Below are 13,643 nucleotides of genomic sequence, written 5' to 3'. Positions count from 1 at the left end.
CCCCCCCCCCCCCCCCCCCCCCCCCCCCCCCCGGGCACGCGACGGGACGGGCCGGGACGGGCCGGGGGGCGAGGCGAAGCGCGGCCCGCCCGCCCGCCCCGCTGCCTCCTCCCGCTCCCACGGCGCGTGATGTCACGGCCGTTTCTATAGAAATTAGGTGACATCACGAGCCGGGGGGCTGCGACCCGCCACGGCAGGAGCGGGCCGGCTCCCCGGGGAGGCGTGGCGGCCCCGCACCCGCACCGAGCCGGCCCCGGGGGTGGCAGGGGCCAGGGGCTGACCCCTCCCCCTCGCCGTCCCCTCCACCCCCCAGCCGCGCACCTGCCGGAGCCCGGGCGGGACCCCCCTTCCCGGGCCGGCGTCGATGCTGAGCGGGCCGGGGGCACTGCCCGCTTCCCCCGCACCATGGACGGCTTCTACGACCAGCAGGTTCCCTTCATGGGCCCCGGGGTAAGTTTGCCCACCCTGATCCCTGGTGACACCTTCCTCCCCGACCTTGGGGGACACCCCTTCCCCATCCTTGGAGCACCCACTCCTCATCTTTGGGAGTACCACCCTTGTCCTTGGGGGCTGCCACACTCACGGGCAGCTGTCGCCCTGTTCCTTGCAGAAGTCCTGCACAGAGGAGGGCCGAGGCCGGCTGGGGTCCGATAGGAAAAGGAAATTTTTGGAGACTGACCTGGCCCATGACTCGGAAGGTAGGCAGGGCTGGCCTGGGTGGCCATGGCCTCTCAGCGGCCCCATGAGACCACTCGCCTTGCGTTGTTTTAGAAATAATCCTGCAAATAATGGCAGTTTTATTTATTCTTCTGTGGAGCACATAAGTCTTTCACTCTGTTCCAGAGCTCTTCCAGGATCTCAGCCAGCTCCAAGAGGCCTGGCTAGCTGAAGGCAAGTCTTCACCTCCGCCTTTTTGCCATGTAAAATCTCTCTGCAAGCGTTTTTTTGAGAACTGAAAACGCCATAAACCCACTTTTTTGTTTGTTTTTTTTAGCTCAGGTCCCCGATGACGAACAATTTGTCCCAGATTTCCAGTCTGACAACTGTAAGTGATTGTTCCGGGTTTTTGTTCTCTGAGGGTAGATGTTTGGGTGCCTGTGCAAACATTTGAACTGGGTTTGGAGTAGCTTCCTTGGGAAAGCAGTTGTTCCTGGGGCTGAAACGTGGAATCATGGGCTTTTGGGAGAAAGCACGTGTGGTTTGGGTGCATCGAGATGAAACGTGCAATGTCCTGTCTTTTGTTAATGGGGAAAATTATGGCCAAATGCATGGAAATATCTCTAGCTGCTCTCTGGGTTCCTCTGAGACGCGATGCTTGTTCGTAGCGAGGTGGATTCGCTTCTAAATACTCCTTTTCCCTTTCAAGTGGAAGAGATAACCCGTGCTGGGCTGCTTGGTTAGCCACAATCTCTGCAGTTTCTAGAGCCTTTTAGAGTCTTGGCCCAGCGCTGTTGGCAAGAGCAAGCCTGAGCGGTGAAATTTGAGCCGCTTTAAGCAGCATTAATCACTGGCAAGCCAGCGTCTTTAAAAGGAGGCCAGTGAAAATGCAGTCCCTCGTGAATTGCATAAGAGCGAGAGTTGGTTCTGAGCCGCGGGTGGTTGCCAGAGCGGGTTAGTGGCGAGGGCAGGGGCCGGGGAATGGCGTGTGGGGCTGGCGCAGCTCCGGGCGCTGCTCTCGGGCGTCGAAGGGTCGGTTGGAGGAGAAGGGGGAGGAATCAGGATGTTTTGAGTTGTTACCTGGCAAACACAAGTAGTAGCTTGGTGTCGGTGGCTGGGTTTTGCTGCTGAGCCAGACAGCTACGGAACTTAAAGGAAATCAAGTTTAGCCTGCAGTCGAACAGATTTTTCATTCCAGCTTTGTCACAGCATGCAGCGGGGTATCTCCTCCGACAGCAAATGCATGTTAATTATTGCTCTTTGATTACTTTGGAGTGGGAAACTTGCCATTAAGCCGGTCCAGACAGCCCAAGTTTCAGAAGTGTTTTTTCCCCCTGTCTCCCCTGAGATAAAAGGCGAGCCCAGAGTCAGAAACACAACGGTCTGTTGACATCCCCAGCACAGCCCAGCAGCTCTTGCTCGGAGCAGTAGAAACTGCAGTGTGCGTGGGAGGGTGGCTCTTGGAGCTGAAGCTGTTTCCAGTGCCTTTTGGCAGTCTCTTTTTCCTTGTAACCTGAAGAGCTCAGAGAGGAGAGACAAACTTTTCTGGGTGATGCAGAAGAAAGAGGAGGGAAAGAAAAAGGCATTTATTTGGTCAGGACTCTTAAAATGTTCTGACCTGCTCAGCCTGTGGACCTGGTGTTGAAACGCCTTTGTCACTTGAGAGATCTGCCTGCACGACTCCCTGCAGCAATAACCTTCCTTAACTTTCCTGGGGAGAGAAAGCAAAGGTTTCTCTTGCTGCTGGGATTGCTGGCTGTGGGGGGGACTCTGACTGAGGAAGAGGGGAATGGGAAGCCCAGCTCCTCCATCCCTGCACTAGAGAGAGTTCACAGAGGAGAGAAACTCCAGTTTTGAGCTATGTGCCACGTAGAAAGGGAGAGAAGGAGGACTCTGCTGCAGCTGTGGTCTGCACCCAGCTTTCACTAGCAGGGACATGCTGCCTTCCTGGGCTGGCAATCACATTGGAGTTCAGCATCCGTTAGCTCCCAGGGAGAGGTAAATGTCCCCTCAGTCCCCACGGATGCTTGTGGACGTGTGTTGGACTCTGTTTCTGCAGTTGTGTGGCTCCACACCTTTTCCCTGAGGGAACTGCTGCTCTCTTATCCTGAGCAAACTTCAATCTTGTGCCCCATCTTGCATTCCCAGGGCCAAGCTTCCTTGGCACAGCAGCAAAAAGGGACAAACCAGGCTCAGTTTGGGCCCCATGCAGTGGGGAGCATTGCCGCATGTGCCATGTGGAGTCTTGGAGATGCTCAGAACTGCAGCATCCTTCTTGTCTTGCTAAAACCCCCTCATGGCTGCCTGCAGCTCTGCTACTGCCCACTCTCTGTTCCCGACTCCGTAGCCAAGATCCCTGGCAGGCAAGGGTCTTAAAGTTGGGGCTTGGGAGCAAAATAATCTGGAGGGCAGTGGGTCTCTGTGCTGGGGAGGAAATCCCTCCGTAGGGAAAGCAAGGCTACTCCAGATGAGGGATGCATTGTTCTCAGTGCCCTGGACTGAGTGGCAAGAGGCCAGATTCCGGGCTTCTTAGTTGCCCAGGGAGGTGATGGATCCTTCCATGAAAGCGAGGAGGCTGTGGTGACTCTGCAGAGCTCACCATGCTGGCTCTCATGCTGCACCCCTGACCGGGCATGGGGGTGAGCTCACCAGCAATGTGGTCCTGTGGCCAAGGGTGTACGTACAGTGTTATGCCTCCACTGGTTGTTTAAGGACCTGGGAAGTGATGGGATCATGCTGAGGAGATGGGATCATGCTGAGGAGATCAAGCACCACAAGAAGTGATTTGTTCCCAGGGTACCTGTGGCCTCCCTGCGCAGGCAGCACGTGGCAACAGCCACGGGCAGGGCACGGAGTTTCTTACACACCAAAATGAAAGAGGGAGGTTTGTTTGTGAGGAAGAGTTGTTTAAACAAAGGAAAGCAGGAGCCTGGCTTCTATTTCTGCCTCCTCTCCTCGTGTGACCTTGGGTGCGTCCTGTAGCGCCGGGGGATGGAGGGGCAGGCGCGGAGCTCGGCTCCCAGGTGACGGCTTGAGCGGGTGCCAGTGTCCCCGGGCTGGACGTGGTGGTTTGGTTGCCTTCCCCTTGCCTTGTTCAGTGGAAGCCAGTGTTGCCCAAGCTTAGTCTCGGGGAGGTCCAATTATGCCAATGGGTGGGAATAACCTGCCCTGTCCTCCACCAAGGGATTCACTGGGAATTCAAGGCCTCGAGTGGCTTTGCGGTGTCACCCTTGGCTGATGGTTGGCGTTAGGGGCATTTCCAGTCTGGCTGCGTGTATGGCACTGCGGGGGTTTGCCTGAGCTCCCCCACCCAGCTCCCCTCCCGGCTGGGCACAGCAGTGGCACGTGTGGCTGGTCCCTTGCCCGGCCTCCCTGGGGTCCTTCCATCCCGAGGGGCTGCCGGGCACCCACGGTGTCCAGGCTTAGCCTTGGCGTGGATCTGCCAACACAACGTTCTCCGGCCCCGTCTGTAGTTGAGCTGCTCCCTCTGCATATTTTTATATATTTTTTTAGCTTTTAATTATAGTGCCGAGGGCAGGACCGGAAAGGGTAAAAGTGCTTGTGCACCCAGAGTTCCTTTGAGGTGTTGGGTGCTGGGGCAGGGCAGCTCCTCCCACCTGGCTGCTCGCTGCTGGGACCCAAACCCAGTGCCTTTCCCCCCAAAAGCTGCACCACTGGCCTCGGTGCCCCCTGGACTCCTCCAGCCTCGCTGGCCATGAGCTTGGCTGAGGAGCGAGTCCTGCTGAGCAGCGCCGGCCGGCCCTGCAGTGTTTGTGTAAGGAATCCAAACGTTGCACAGAGCCCGGGCTTGGACAGCTGGTCTCTGTTAGGATCTTAAGGCTCATTTCCCTTTTTTTTTGAATGGCAGTGCTAAGCTCTGGGGAAATTTTTCCTTTCTTTTTTTTTTTCCTCCCTCAGCCACATGAATGGAGCACTACGAAGTGTTTGTGAATGGAGGGTGGTGCCTGCTCAGGGACTGGAGGCTTTTTTTTTTTTTCAATGAATAACCAGACCCCATTGTACGACTGGCGGAAAAACAACCCGCTCCAACAACACGGAGCCTGTTTGGAGAGCCATGCCCGCGATAGGCAGCTGGAGCCCTTCCAAAGCCAGTTCCCCTTTGCTTTCCCATGGCTCATGGGGTGCCTGTGCTTTGCCGCTGCCATGCTTGGCCCCCTTTTAAGGCTGGAAATGCTGAGAGTGGCAAAACCTCGCTGGGGAGGGGGGGAAGGAGGAGTGGGATAAATCCGGCTTGGGAGCGGGTGGAAGGCGTGTGGGGGGCTGTGCTGGCTCAGCGCTGGGCTTTGTGTTTCAAATCCTTCACGGGGAGGGGGGGGTTTATGCCCTTGGTACCAGCTGTACTGAGGCCTTTCGAGGGGGGGATGGGTACAAAGGGGAGTCAGCAACTCTTTAAAGGTTTTGACAAATTAGGGGAGCAGCTAATTACCTGGCAAGCTGTGAACAGTTGTCCTGGAGCTATTTGCTCCTCTCCAGTGTAGCTGGGCTGTGTTTAGGCTTCACATGAAGCTAATACTCCACTTCCGATTAGTCTTGGCTCTCCTCTGAGGCACTATTTAGGTACAGATCTCTGAGGTGCTTTCCCTTTCCTAGGGCGCCTGCTTTTAGAAATTAATTAGCTTAAGCATATATTACTCAGTTTATAATTATATATAGCAAGTGAGCTTGGGAGTGGGTGGAGAGGATTTGGGTTTAATGGGATGTTTGTCACTTGAGCTCATACAATTGTGGGACCCTAGGAGTGGATCCCATTGGGCCACCTTGGCTGCAGGAAGGTGGATCCCACTTAAAAACTCTGGGAGCGGGTATGCCCCTGTGAGGGCGAGTGGGTTGCTGTTTACGAGCTCTTGGAGCTCCAGTCTGTTGAGCCCCCTCACCCCTTGCTCTGTGTCTCAGGCAGGCAGCCACTGCCTGTGGTTCTTGGGCTCTTCACTTGCTGGGGAGCTGCTGGCCTGGCCACAGCACGTGTCTCATCCAAGGCTGCTGTCGAGCTGCCTGTTGCCCTCTCACAGTCCTTGCTCTGCCCCTCTTGGATCCCAATGGGGAGCAATTCCCCTTCTGAGAGCTGTGTCCTGGGCTGCTGTGACTGTCCCAACTCTGCCCTCCCCTGCCACCCTGGCTCACTTCTCCGCTGGTGCTGGGGTCTGGCAGGGCACCATATTGCCCTGGTTCAGTTGCCCAGTGCTCCCAGGGCATAATTCAGCACCTTATTCCCAAGCAAAGAGCTGATGCTTGCAGGCGTGATGTTCCCATCGCCCTCTCCCCTGTGGGTGAGCCTGTGTCCTCCTCGGTGTCCTTGCAGTGGTCCTGCACGCCCCACCTCCGGCAAAGATCAAGCGGGAGCTGCCCAGCCCATCCTCGGAGCTGTCATCCTGCAGCCACGAGCAGGCTCTCTGTGCCGGCTATGGGGACAAGTGCCTCTACAACTGCTGGTAGGTAGCACGGGGACACGGCTGCCTGCAGAGCCCCCAGGCGCTCTGTGCCACGCGGTGCTGTCCCCGCCGGTGCTGCCCTCAGCCCCTGGCCCATCTCCTTTGGCAGTGCCTACGACAGGAAACCCCCCGCCGGGTTCAAGCCATTAACGCCGCCCGCCACACCGGTGTCCCCTGCGCACCCCGGCCCGGCCCTGCCACCGCCGCCACCGCCGGCCCCGGCCGTGCCAGCGGCTGCCCATGGGGCTGCCCCGGCCCCTCACGCGCTGCAGGAGCAGCGGCAGCAGCCGCCCTTCGCCGTGCCGCGGCCACCACACCCGCCCATGCACATGCCAAAGATGATGTCTGAGAACCAATACCCCACAGAGCACAGGTAAGGCGTCCCCAGAGACCACAGGAATCCTGCGGGGCTTTATGGGGACTCTTGGTGTGGGTTGGTGGTCGCAAAGTGTGGGGAAGAAAGAGAAACGCTTGTGCCTTTGTTCCCATGCTGCGGTTGCAGTTGGTGGGCCAAATGTTGCTTCCTGTGGTCCCACGTGGCAAAACTTGCCACTTCCTACCGGGATCTTGTGGCTCTTTCTCCTGCTAACAGGGAACTGCTCCTTCCAGTCCCAGAACATTGGGCAGAACCTTTACCTCCCTCTTGGGAAAGGCAAGGGAGGCAGAGGCTGCCTCCTGCATCCACCCCTGTTCCAACGGGTGATGGTCCTGAGTCAGGGCTCTGCTCTCCTCGTTCCCATTGCACTGTAGCTCTGCCTCCCAAGCCAAGCCCCGCTGGGCTGTGGAGCTGTGACCATCTCTGTGGAGCTGTGACCATCTCTGTGGAGCTGTGACCATCTCTGTCCTGCCCATGTGCACCCAGGCTGGGGGTGGTCCTGAGCTGCCCCATGCACTGCATGGCATCACCATGATTTTGTGGGCTGTGGTGGGAAACCCCTGTTCCCTCCTTCCTCTCCAAGCTGTGGCTTCATTCCCCATCACTCCCACATCCCTGGAGGCTTTGCCAGTCCCCTCCCTCACCCTGGGTTTGCTCCTATGGGTGCTCATAGTAGGTGCTCTGCTTGTGGCCTCTGGATGCCCTTTGCTGTGACAGCCACCATGTCACCCCTGTGGGAATGGGACGAGACGTGGCAGCCTGGCAAAGGCCATGCAGTGGGGCCACGGAAGCCCTTGGAATGTGCCTACAGCAGGCAAGCATCCCTCCCCAGCAGAGCGGGGCTCCGGGTGACCTTCAGGCTATGCAGGGGGCTGGCTGCGACCCCTTGGGAAGCACTGTGCCAGCACGGGGCTTGGGTTTCATTCAGGAAGGGCAGAGGGACATGGCTCGGAAATGGAGTAATCCCAGCCCGGCAGCTGGGAGAGCTCCGGTTACAAAGCCAAATGGTGCAAGGCCGGCTGAGAGGAGCCGGCACGGAGATCCAAGATCACCTTTCAAGGTGCCGGAGGACGAGGGGATGTGGCAGCACCCCCTCGAGATGGTCCCTCATCCATCGCCACCAGCAGAAACCGTGCTCTCAGACCAGTGGTGGCAGCACCACGGAGCCCAAAATAGTGCTCCCTGCTGTCGAGTTCAAGGTTTAATCCCAGCTGCGCAGGCGGATTAGCAGCCGGCTGGAGCTGCGGGGTGGATTTGGCTTTGCGTAAGCGCCCACCCATGCACAGCATCCCTGGCCCCTGCCCCCCACACCGGGGACAGATTTTACTGGTTCACAGAGATATGAGTGTTGGGGGGTGGTTTTTTGTTCCTCTCCAGATACCTGAAGGCCAGATGTGATGGCCCATGTGTTATCCTGCTCCTCCATCTTGGGGTCCTGAGCACTTGGAGGGGCACAGGGCTTCTCAGCACCCCACTGGGTCCCCATGGGATGAGCCCCTGTGGTGGCTGTGTGTCTGAGGAACCGTCCCAGCCTGCTGTGGGTGCACCCTGGGAGCACCCCAGGCTGAAGGCACCCAGCTGTAAGTCAGGCAGTGCTGGTCTGGGGTGGGAGCCAAGAGCAGGGCTGACCCTCCCACTCCTCAGTAATGCCATGTCATTCTCCCCCAGGTTTCAGAGGCAGCTGTCTGAGCCCTGCCACCCCTTCCCACCGCAGGCTGGGGTCCCGGGGGACAGCCGCCCCATCTACCACCGGCAGCTGTCAGAGCCCCTGGGCCCTGCTGCCCCCCGCCCCCCTCAGGGATTCAAGCAGGAGTACCATGACCCTCTCTACGAGCATGGCGGCCCTGGCCTGCCCGGTCCCCCTGGCCACAGCTTCCAGCCCCCCTTGGGCATCAAGCAGGAGCCTCGGGACTACTGCATTGACTCAGGTGGGTGCTGGGTGGGGTCACGCCAGTGACACTCCAAGGAGCAGAGCATCTCTGCCATCAGCATGGCAGGTGCAGGGTTGAGCCTTGGGCAGTGGGTGCTGTGTCACCCTGGAGCTCCTGTGGTGCTGGGATGCTGCTTTGCCTTTTTCTTTCCTCTCTTTCCTCCTTTTCCAAAGCCAGAGGATAGAGCAGGCGCTTACCTGATGCCAGTGGTGTGGTCAGTGCTGTCGCCACAGGCTGGGGCACCCACGGCACCTGGTGGGTCCCCCCTTGGCTCTGGCCTAGGGCCAGCTGTGACTTCTGCCTGCTGGACCCTACCAGCATCATGGAAAAATCCTCTAATCGCCTTAGGACCTAAAAATACCCCAGCCTCGGGATGGAGGGTGGCACAGCCAAGCAGATGGTAGGGGAGGCGGAGCAGTGCCTCCCTTCATGCGAGGCCTGTGAAAACTCGAGCTCACTTAGCCCATGCTCCAGTCTAAATTCCAGTGCCACCCCAAGTCATACTGGGTTTTTTTCCCCAATGTTGAGGGTGGATGTGGTAGACCAGGGAGCGTGGGGAGGGAGGAAGGTTCCCAGACTTCACTGCAGGACGTGCTCGGGGTAAAGAATATGCTGCCGAATCCATGGTGGCACCCACAGGGTAATGTTATTTCCATTTCCCTCTCAGAAGTGCCTAACTGCCAGTCCTCGTACCTACGGGGGAATGTCTTCCCCAACAGCCATGACGGTGAGTGACCCTCCTGCTCTCCTGCTCTCCCCCATCATGGCCCCATCCCACCCCTCCCTTGGCACCCAGCACTCCCTGGGCACCCTGAAAACACCCACGAGAGCACTGTGGGGCCTGTGAGAGCTGCGTGTGCCAGCCCCAAAAGCAGCTGGCGGCCCCTGTGAGCGTGCTGTGAGGGCACGGCAGCGCCGTGTAATCTGGGATAATGCTCCTGACAGAGCTGCTAATAGGGTTTGGGAGCAGTGACGAGGGCAGAGCTGCGCAGCGCTCAGCCACTGAAATAGCTGGGAATGGGTCTGCTCCCAGAGCTGCAGATGGGGTCCTGTGCTGGGTTGGGCCAAGCCAGGGTTTTTTGGGGTCCAGCCAGGGTAGTGGAGGGGCCCTATGCTCACCAAGGGTCTTTTCCTCGTAGGATTTTCATATGAAAAGGACACACGATTGTATTTTGATGACACGTGCGTGGTACCCGAGAGGCTGGAGGGTAAGAATCTGGCCCTGGAGGAGGCCTGCGGGGGAACCGGGGCTCGTGGAGGAAGATGTGGGGATGCTGGGATCTGCAGTGCCTGCCTCATAAAGCCAGGCAGTGCTGGCACTGTGCTCTTGAGAGCTGCTGAGAATCATCCCACGTGGCAGCTTGGCATCACTGCCACGTTCCATCTCTGTCCCTGACACCTACGTGCCTGCAGCACCATCCCCAGCATCTCTCCCCTCTCCCACCCCATGGCCTGATCCTGCTCAGGTGTCTCGGCACAGGGGTGACCCGTGTTGTTGTACATGTCCCCTGCTGGTGACACAGCCTGGGAGGAGCAGAGCCAGGGTGTTTAACCAGGTGTCTTGGTGCGGGCAGGTAAAGTGAAGCAGGAGCCCACCCTGTACCGTGAGGGCCCTCCCTACCAGCGGCGTGGGTCCCTGCAGCTCTGGCAGTTCCTGGTCACCCTCCTGGATGACCCCGCCAATGCCCACTTCATCGCGTGGACCGGCCGGGGCATGGAGTTCAAGCTGATTGAGCCTGAGGAGGTAAGAGAGGTCCTGCCCTGGAGCTGGGGAGTTGCTGTGGGGATGCGGGAGTGGGCTGGATCCTTCCTGTGCAACAGCATCTTCCCACTCGTGCTTGAGGCAAGACACATATCTCTGCTCTGCAGTCAGCTGTAGAAATTTGCCTTTAATATCTTCCACTGCCTCCTGGTGTGGCTGAAGATGGCAGGGGCCACCAGCCGTGGTGGTGTTGTCTCTATGCTGTGCCTTGCTGAGACCCAGGTTCTGCCATGGCTCCCTCCTTCCCAAGCTGCTCCCATCCTTTGCCCTGGGTTTCCATTGATGCCTTTTCCTGGTCTTAAAATCAAGAGTCAAACACTGTTAGAAGGGAAAAAGGGATTTTACCTTGGTATTTATTTTAAGGATCCTTAGGTGCAGACATCCACGTCGAATGCACCGAAATGCACACCGCAATGCACACCCCCAAAAAGATCTGGTGTGACATTGTAGGTCTTACTAACTAGCATATCTATCAAAAATTCCCCAATGAGAGGCTTGAATGAGCCTCCCTCCCCCCCCCAGGAACCTTCCCCTGGATGGTTCTATCTTAGTTTACAGAATGTGTTCTGGAGAGGACCTTGGAGTCTGGGGCACACTAACTTCTACCTACGAAGCTTCTAAAATGTTGAGTCTCTTAGCTGAACAAACAAATCCAAGAATGTAGGCAAAAAGCACTAAGAACACAGAAGTTGTAAAAAGGTGTAACAGGAGTATAAAAGAAAAGGCAAAAAGTCATCACGGCATCACCAGCAGCAGCTCTGTGCTGGCACATGGCCGTGCCGGATCCGTGCGGCTCCGCGGGAGGGTGACACAGAGGAAGAAGCTGTTTGGGGAGTAATTGAGAGCAGCTGTAGCCAGCACCGAGCTGCGCATTGTGGGTAATTACCCGTAATATCTCTTGCTCCATGCGTGGAAATTGTGGTATTCTGAAGCAGCTTTTTTGGCAGGCTCTCCCTAATCAAATGGCTTTTGATTTGACCCCTGACTTGGCGGTGGCTGTGTGGTCACAGCCGGAGCATTTATCATGGCAGGCGGGGAACCACTCCCAGGCCACGGTGACACCTTTGCCCCTGGCTGCTGCAGCCCCCCCAAACAAGCCTCTAGCCTGCATTTCAGTTGTCATTTCCTTTGAGGATCCCTGTTCAAGCCCCAGCCGGAGCCCTGATGGCTGCCACCTCTCTCCCCACAGGTAGCACGGCGCTGGGGCATCCAGAAGAACCGGCCAGCCATGAACTACGACAAGCTCAGCCGCTCCCTGCGCTACTACTACGAGAAGGGCATCATGCAGAAGGTGAGTGCCCCCCCTGCCACCCCGCAGCAAGGTGTGACCGTCCCCTGCTGCCCCAGGCTGCAGCAGAAGAGGGATTAGGTCTGGTGTGAGGTGTGTGGTGCTTCCCCTGGGCAGGGGTGACGTTCAGGGCACCTCTCACACCCTCCCTCCTCCTCGCAGGTTGCCGGCGAGCGGTACGTCTATAAATTCGTCTGTGACCCCGACGCCCTCTTTTCCATGGCCTATCCCGACAACCAGCGCCCTTTCCTGAAGACGGAGCCGGACTGCCCAGTGCCGGAGGAGGAGACGGTGCCGCTGACACACTTCGAGGACAGCCCGGCATTCCTCCTGGAGAAGGATCCCTGCGGCAGCCTTCCCTACGCGGAGGGCTTCGCCTACTGACTCGGCCGGCTGGCAGAGCCATTGGCACTAGCGCATCCACCTGGGGCAAACACAGTTTTCTAAAGAATATTTTTGGCTGTTCGTAAGGAAAAAAACCAACCCAACGACAAACCACATGGGTGCACACACATGAATTCGAGGAATTTAAAACGCCCCACGTGTGTTGCTGCCGAATTCCCACCCTTCCTTTCCAAGGGCTAGTGCACAGGACTGCCCGTGGCTGGCACCTCCTGCCATGCATCAGTGTGATGTCTTGGGGCGCCGGCAGCCTCAAGTTGCAGTCTCTTCCCCAGGCCCTGGCTCTGGCAGTGCCCCAGGACTGGGCTGCGTGGCTACCGAGCCAATTGTCACGACAATCTGCTTTGCATCGAGCACAATCCGCGTAGCTGCCTTGTGTGGTGGAAAGGGCTTTGATTTGCACAGAGAGGAGGGATGCGGGGGGGCCGCCTGGGCCAGCACCCCGGGGCTGATGTGCGCAGCATCCTACCCCAACCCTGAGGAGCCTTCTGCCTTCTTCCTGAGCCCCCCTCCCCATATAACCCGTTGTTCCCATAGAACCTCCTGCATCCTCTCCGTGCCCTCAATCCTCCCCAGCTCTGGCAATGGGCCATGGGTTGCATTTTGGGGGAGGAGACCCTGACACTAACTCCCTCTTCGTTTTTGGTTTTTTTTTTTTTTTTGGGATGTTTTAGGAAAATACTAAAGGTTTCTAAACTGATTTTTGTAGATTTTTTGTATTTTAAGGCAAAGCTATTTTTTGCAGCCCGGCTGCTGTCCCTGGAGCCCCTGGGGACACCCCCATGGCTTTCCTGGTGGCAGGGGGAGCCCTCGATGCCCACGGCTTCCTGGGATGGCTGCCGAAGGATCTGGTCCACTCCATTTCACCACTCCAGTCCTCTTTCCCAGGGGAGCCAGGGCTGAACCCCAGTAGTGGCTCAGCTGCGCTCCCCCTGCTCGGCATGGCCTCGGAGCTGGGCTGTAAGGCTGAGGTGGGCAGGGATGGGGGGGTCCCCCACCCCCCTTCCTCAGTACCCCACTTCCCTCCAGCTCCCCCCACCCCTTGCTGCACCTCCTAACACTCCTCCACCACTCATATATCCATACCTGCCTCTCCTGCACCAGGCTACATGTTTTGTTGTAAATGCTGTATAGGAATTTTTTCTCCTCATTAGTTAGCTTCGGTTGGAATTTTTGTTTGGTTTTTTTTTTTTTTTTGGTTGTTTTGTTGGTTTTTTTTTTTTTTTTGGTTGGTTTTTTTGGGGTTTTTTTTGTCTGTTTCTTTTTTTTTTTTTTTTTTGGGAAGTATGAAGATTAACTCTACGATGACTTGGTTGCTCTCCCCATGGTGGCTGCAGTGGCTTGTACCCATGGGGAGCATTTGGTTTTGGGAACCCCACCTTGGGGACAGGTTTTTAACCATTTGCTCGGTGTGGCAGGTCTGCAGTGCAGAAGGAGTTAATCTGAGGACTGATTTGAAATATCTTTATTCAAGCAGGGCTATGTATCTCCTGCAAAGCTGCATTACATTCTGTACTGTGTACAATAAAGGATCTTGCTTCCTGTTCCTCCCTGACTGCCTGGGCTCCTGCTTTGCCTGTGCCGTGGGATGCTGCCTGGGTTGGGAGGAGCCCCTGGATGTGCTTGTGGGGTCTGCAGTGGTCCAGGGTACAGCCCATCATTTGCAGTCTGGAGCTGGGACCAAGTCACGAGGGCTGCTCTCTCCCCAGTCCCCCTGCCCTCTCCCCAGTTCTGCATTTGTTGCTCCTGGGTCTGGATACTGCCATGGTTTCCACAA

At 57.3% G+C, this 13,643-nt stretch overlaps 1 protein-coding gene across 1 annotated transcript in view; it reads left to right on the top strand.

Annotated features, from left to right (window-relative positions):
• ETV5 (ETS variant transcription factor 5) overlaps positions 1 to 13,413 on the top strand; it is a 13,916-nt gene extending 503 nt beyond the window's left edge. The window contains exons 2-13 of the mRNA XM_042024619.1: positions 314 to 450; positions 611 to 698; positions 844 to 891; positions 995 to 1,045; positions 5,978 to 6,107; positions 6,217 to 6,480; positions 8,152 to 8,411; positions 9,082 to 9,141; positions 9,554 to 9,622; positions 9,989 to 10,158; positions 11,366 to 11,467; positions 11,627 to 13,413. Of these exons, the coding sequence (XP_041880553.1) occupies positions 406 to 450; positions 611 to 698; positions 844 to 891; positions 995 to 1,045; positions 5,978 to 6,107; positions 6,217 to 6,480; positions 8,152 to 8,411; positions 9,082 to 9,141; positions 9,554 to 9,622; positions 9,989 to 10,158; positions 11,366 to 11,467; positions 11,627 to 11,848 (1,509 nt within the window). The 5' untranslated portion in view covers positions 314 to 405 and the 3' untranslated portion in view covers positions 11,849 to 13,413. The remainder of the gene's footprint in view (positions 1 to 313; positions 451 to 610; positions 699 to 843; positions 892 to 994; positions 1,046 to 5,977; positions 6,108 to 6,216; positions 6,481 to 8,151; positions 8,412 to 9,081; positions 9,142 to 9,553; positions 9,623 to 9,988; positions 10,159 to 11,365; positions 11,468 to 11,626) is intronic.
• The last annotated feature ends 230 nt before the right edge of the window (positions 13,414 to 13,643 follow it).

Source organism: Corvus kubaryi, unplaced genomic scaffold (assembly GCF_017639235.1).
Source record: "Corvus kubaryi isolate FWS band 111438036 unplaced genomic scaffold, C.kubaryi_AGA036_p1.0 37264, whole genome shotgun sequence".
NCBI lineage: Eukaryota > Metazoa > Chordata > Aves > Passeriformes > Corvidae > Corvus > Corvus kubaryi.
This window is presented reverse-complemented; position numbering and strand designations above follow the sequence as displayed.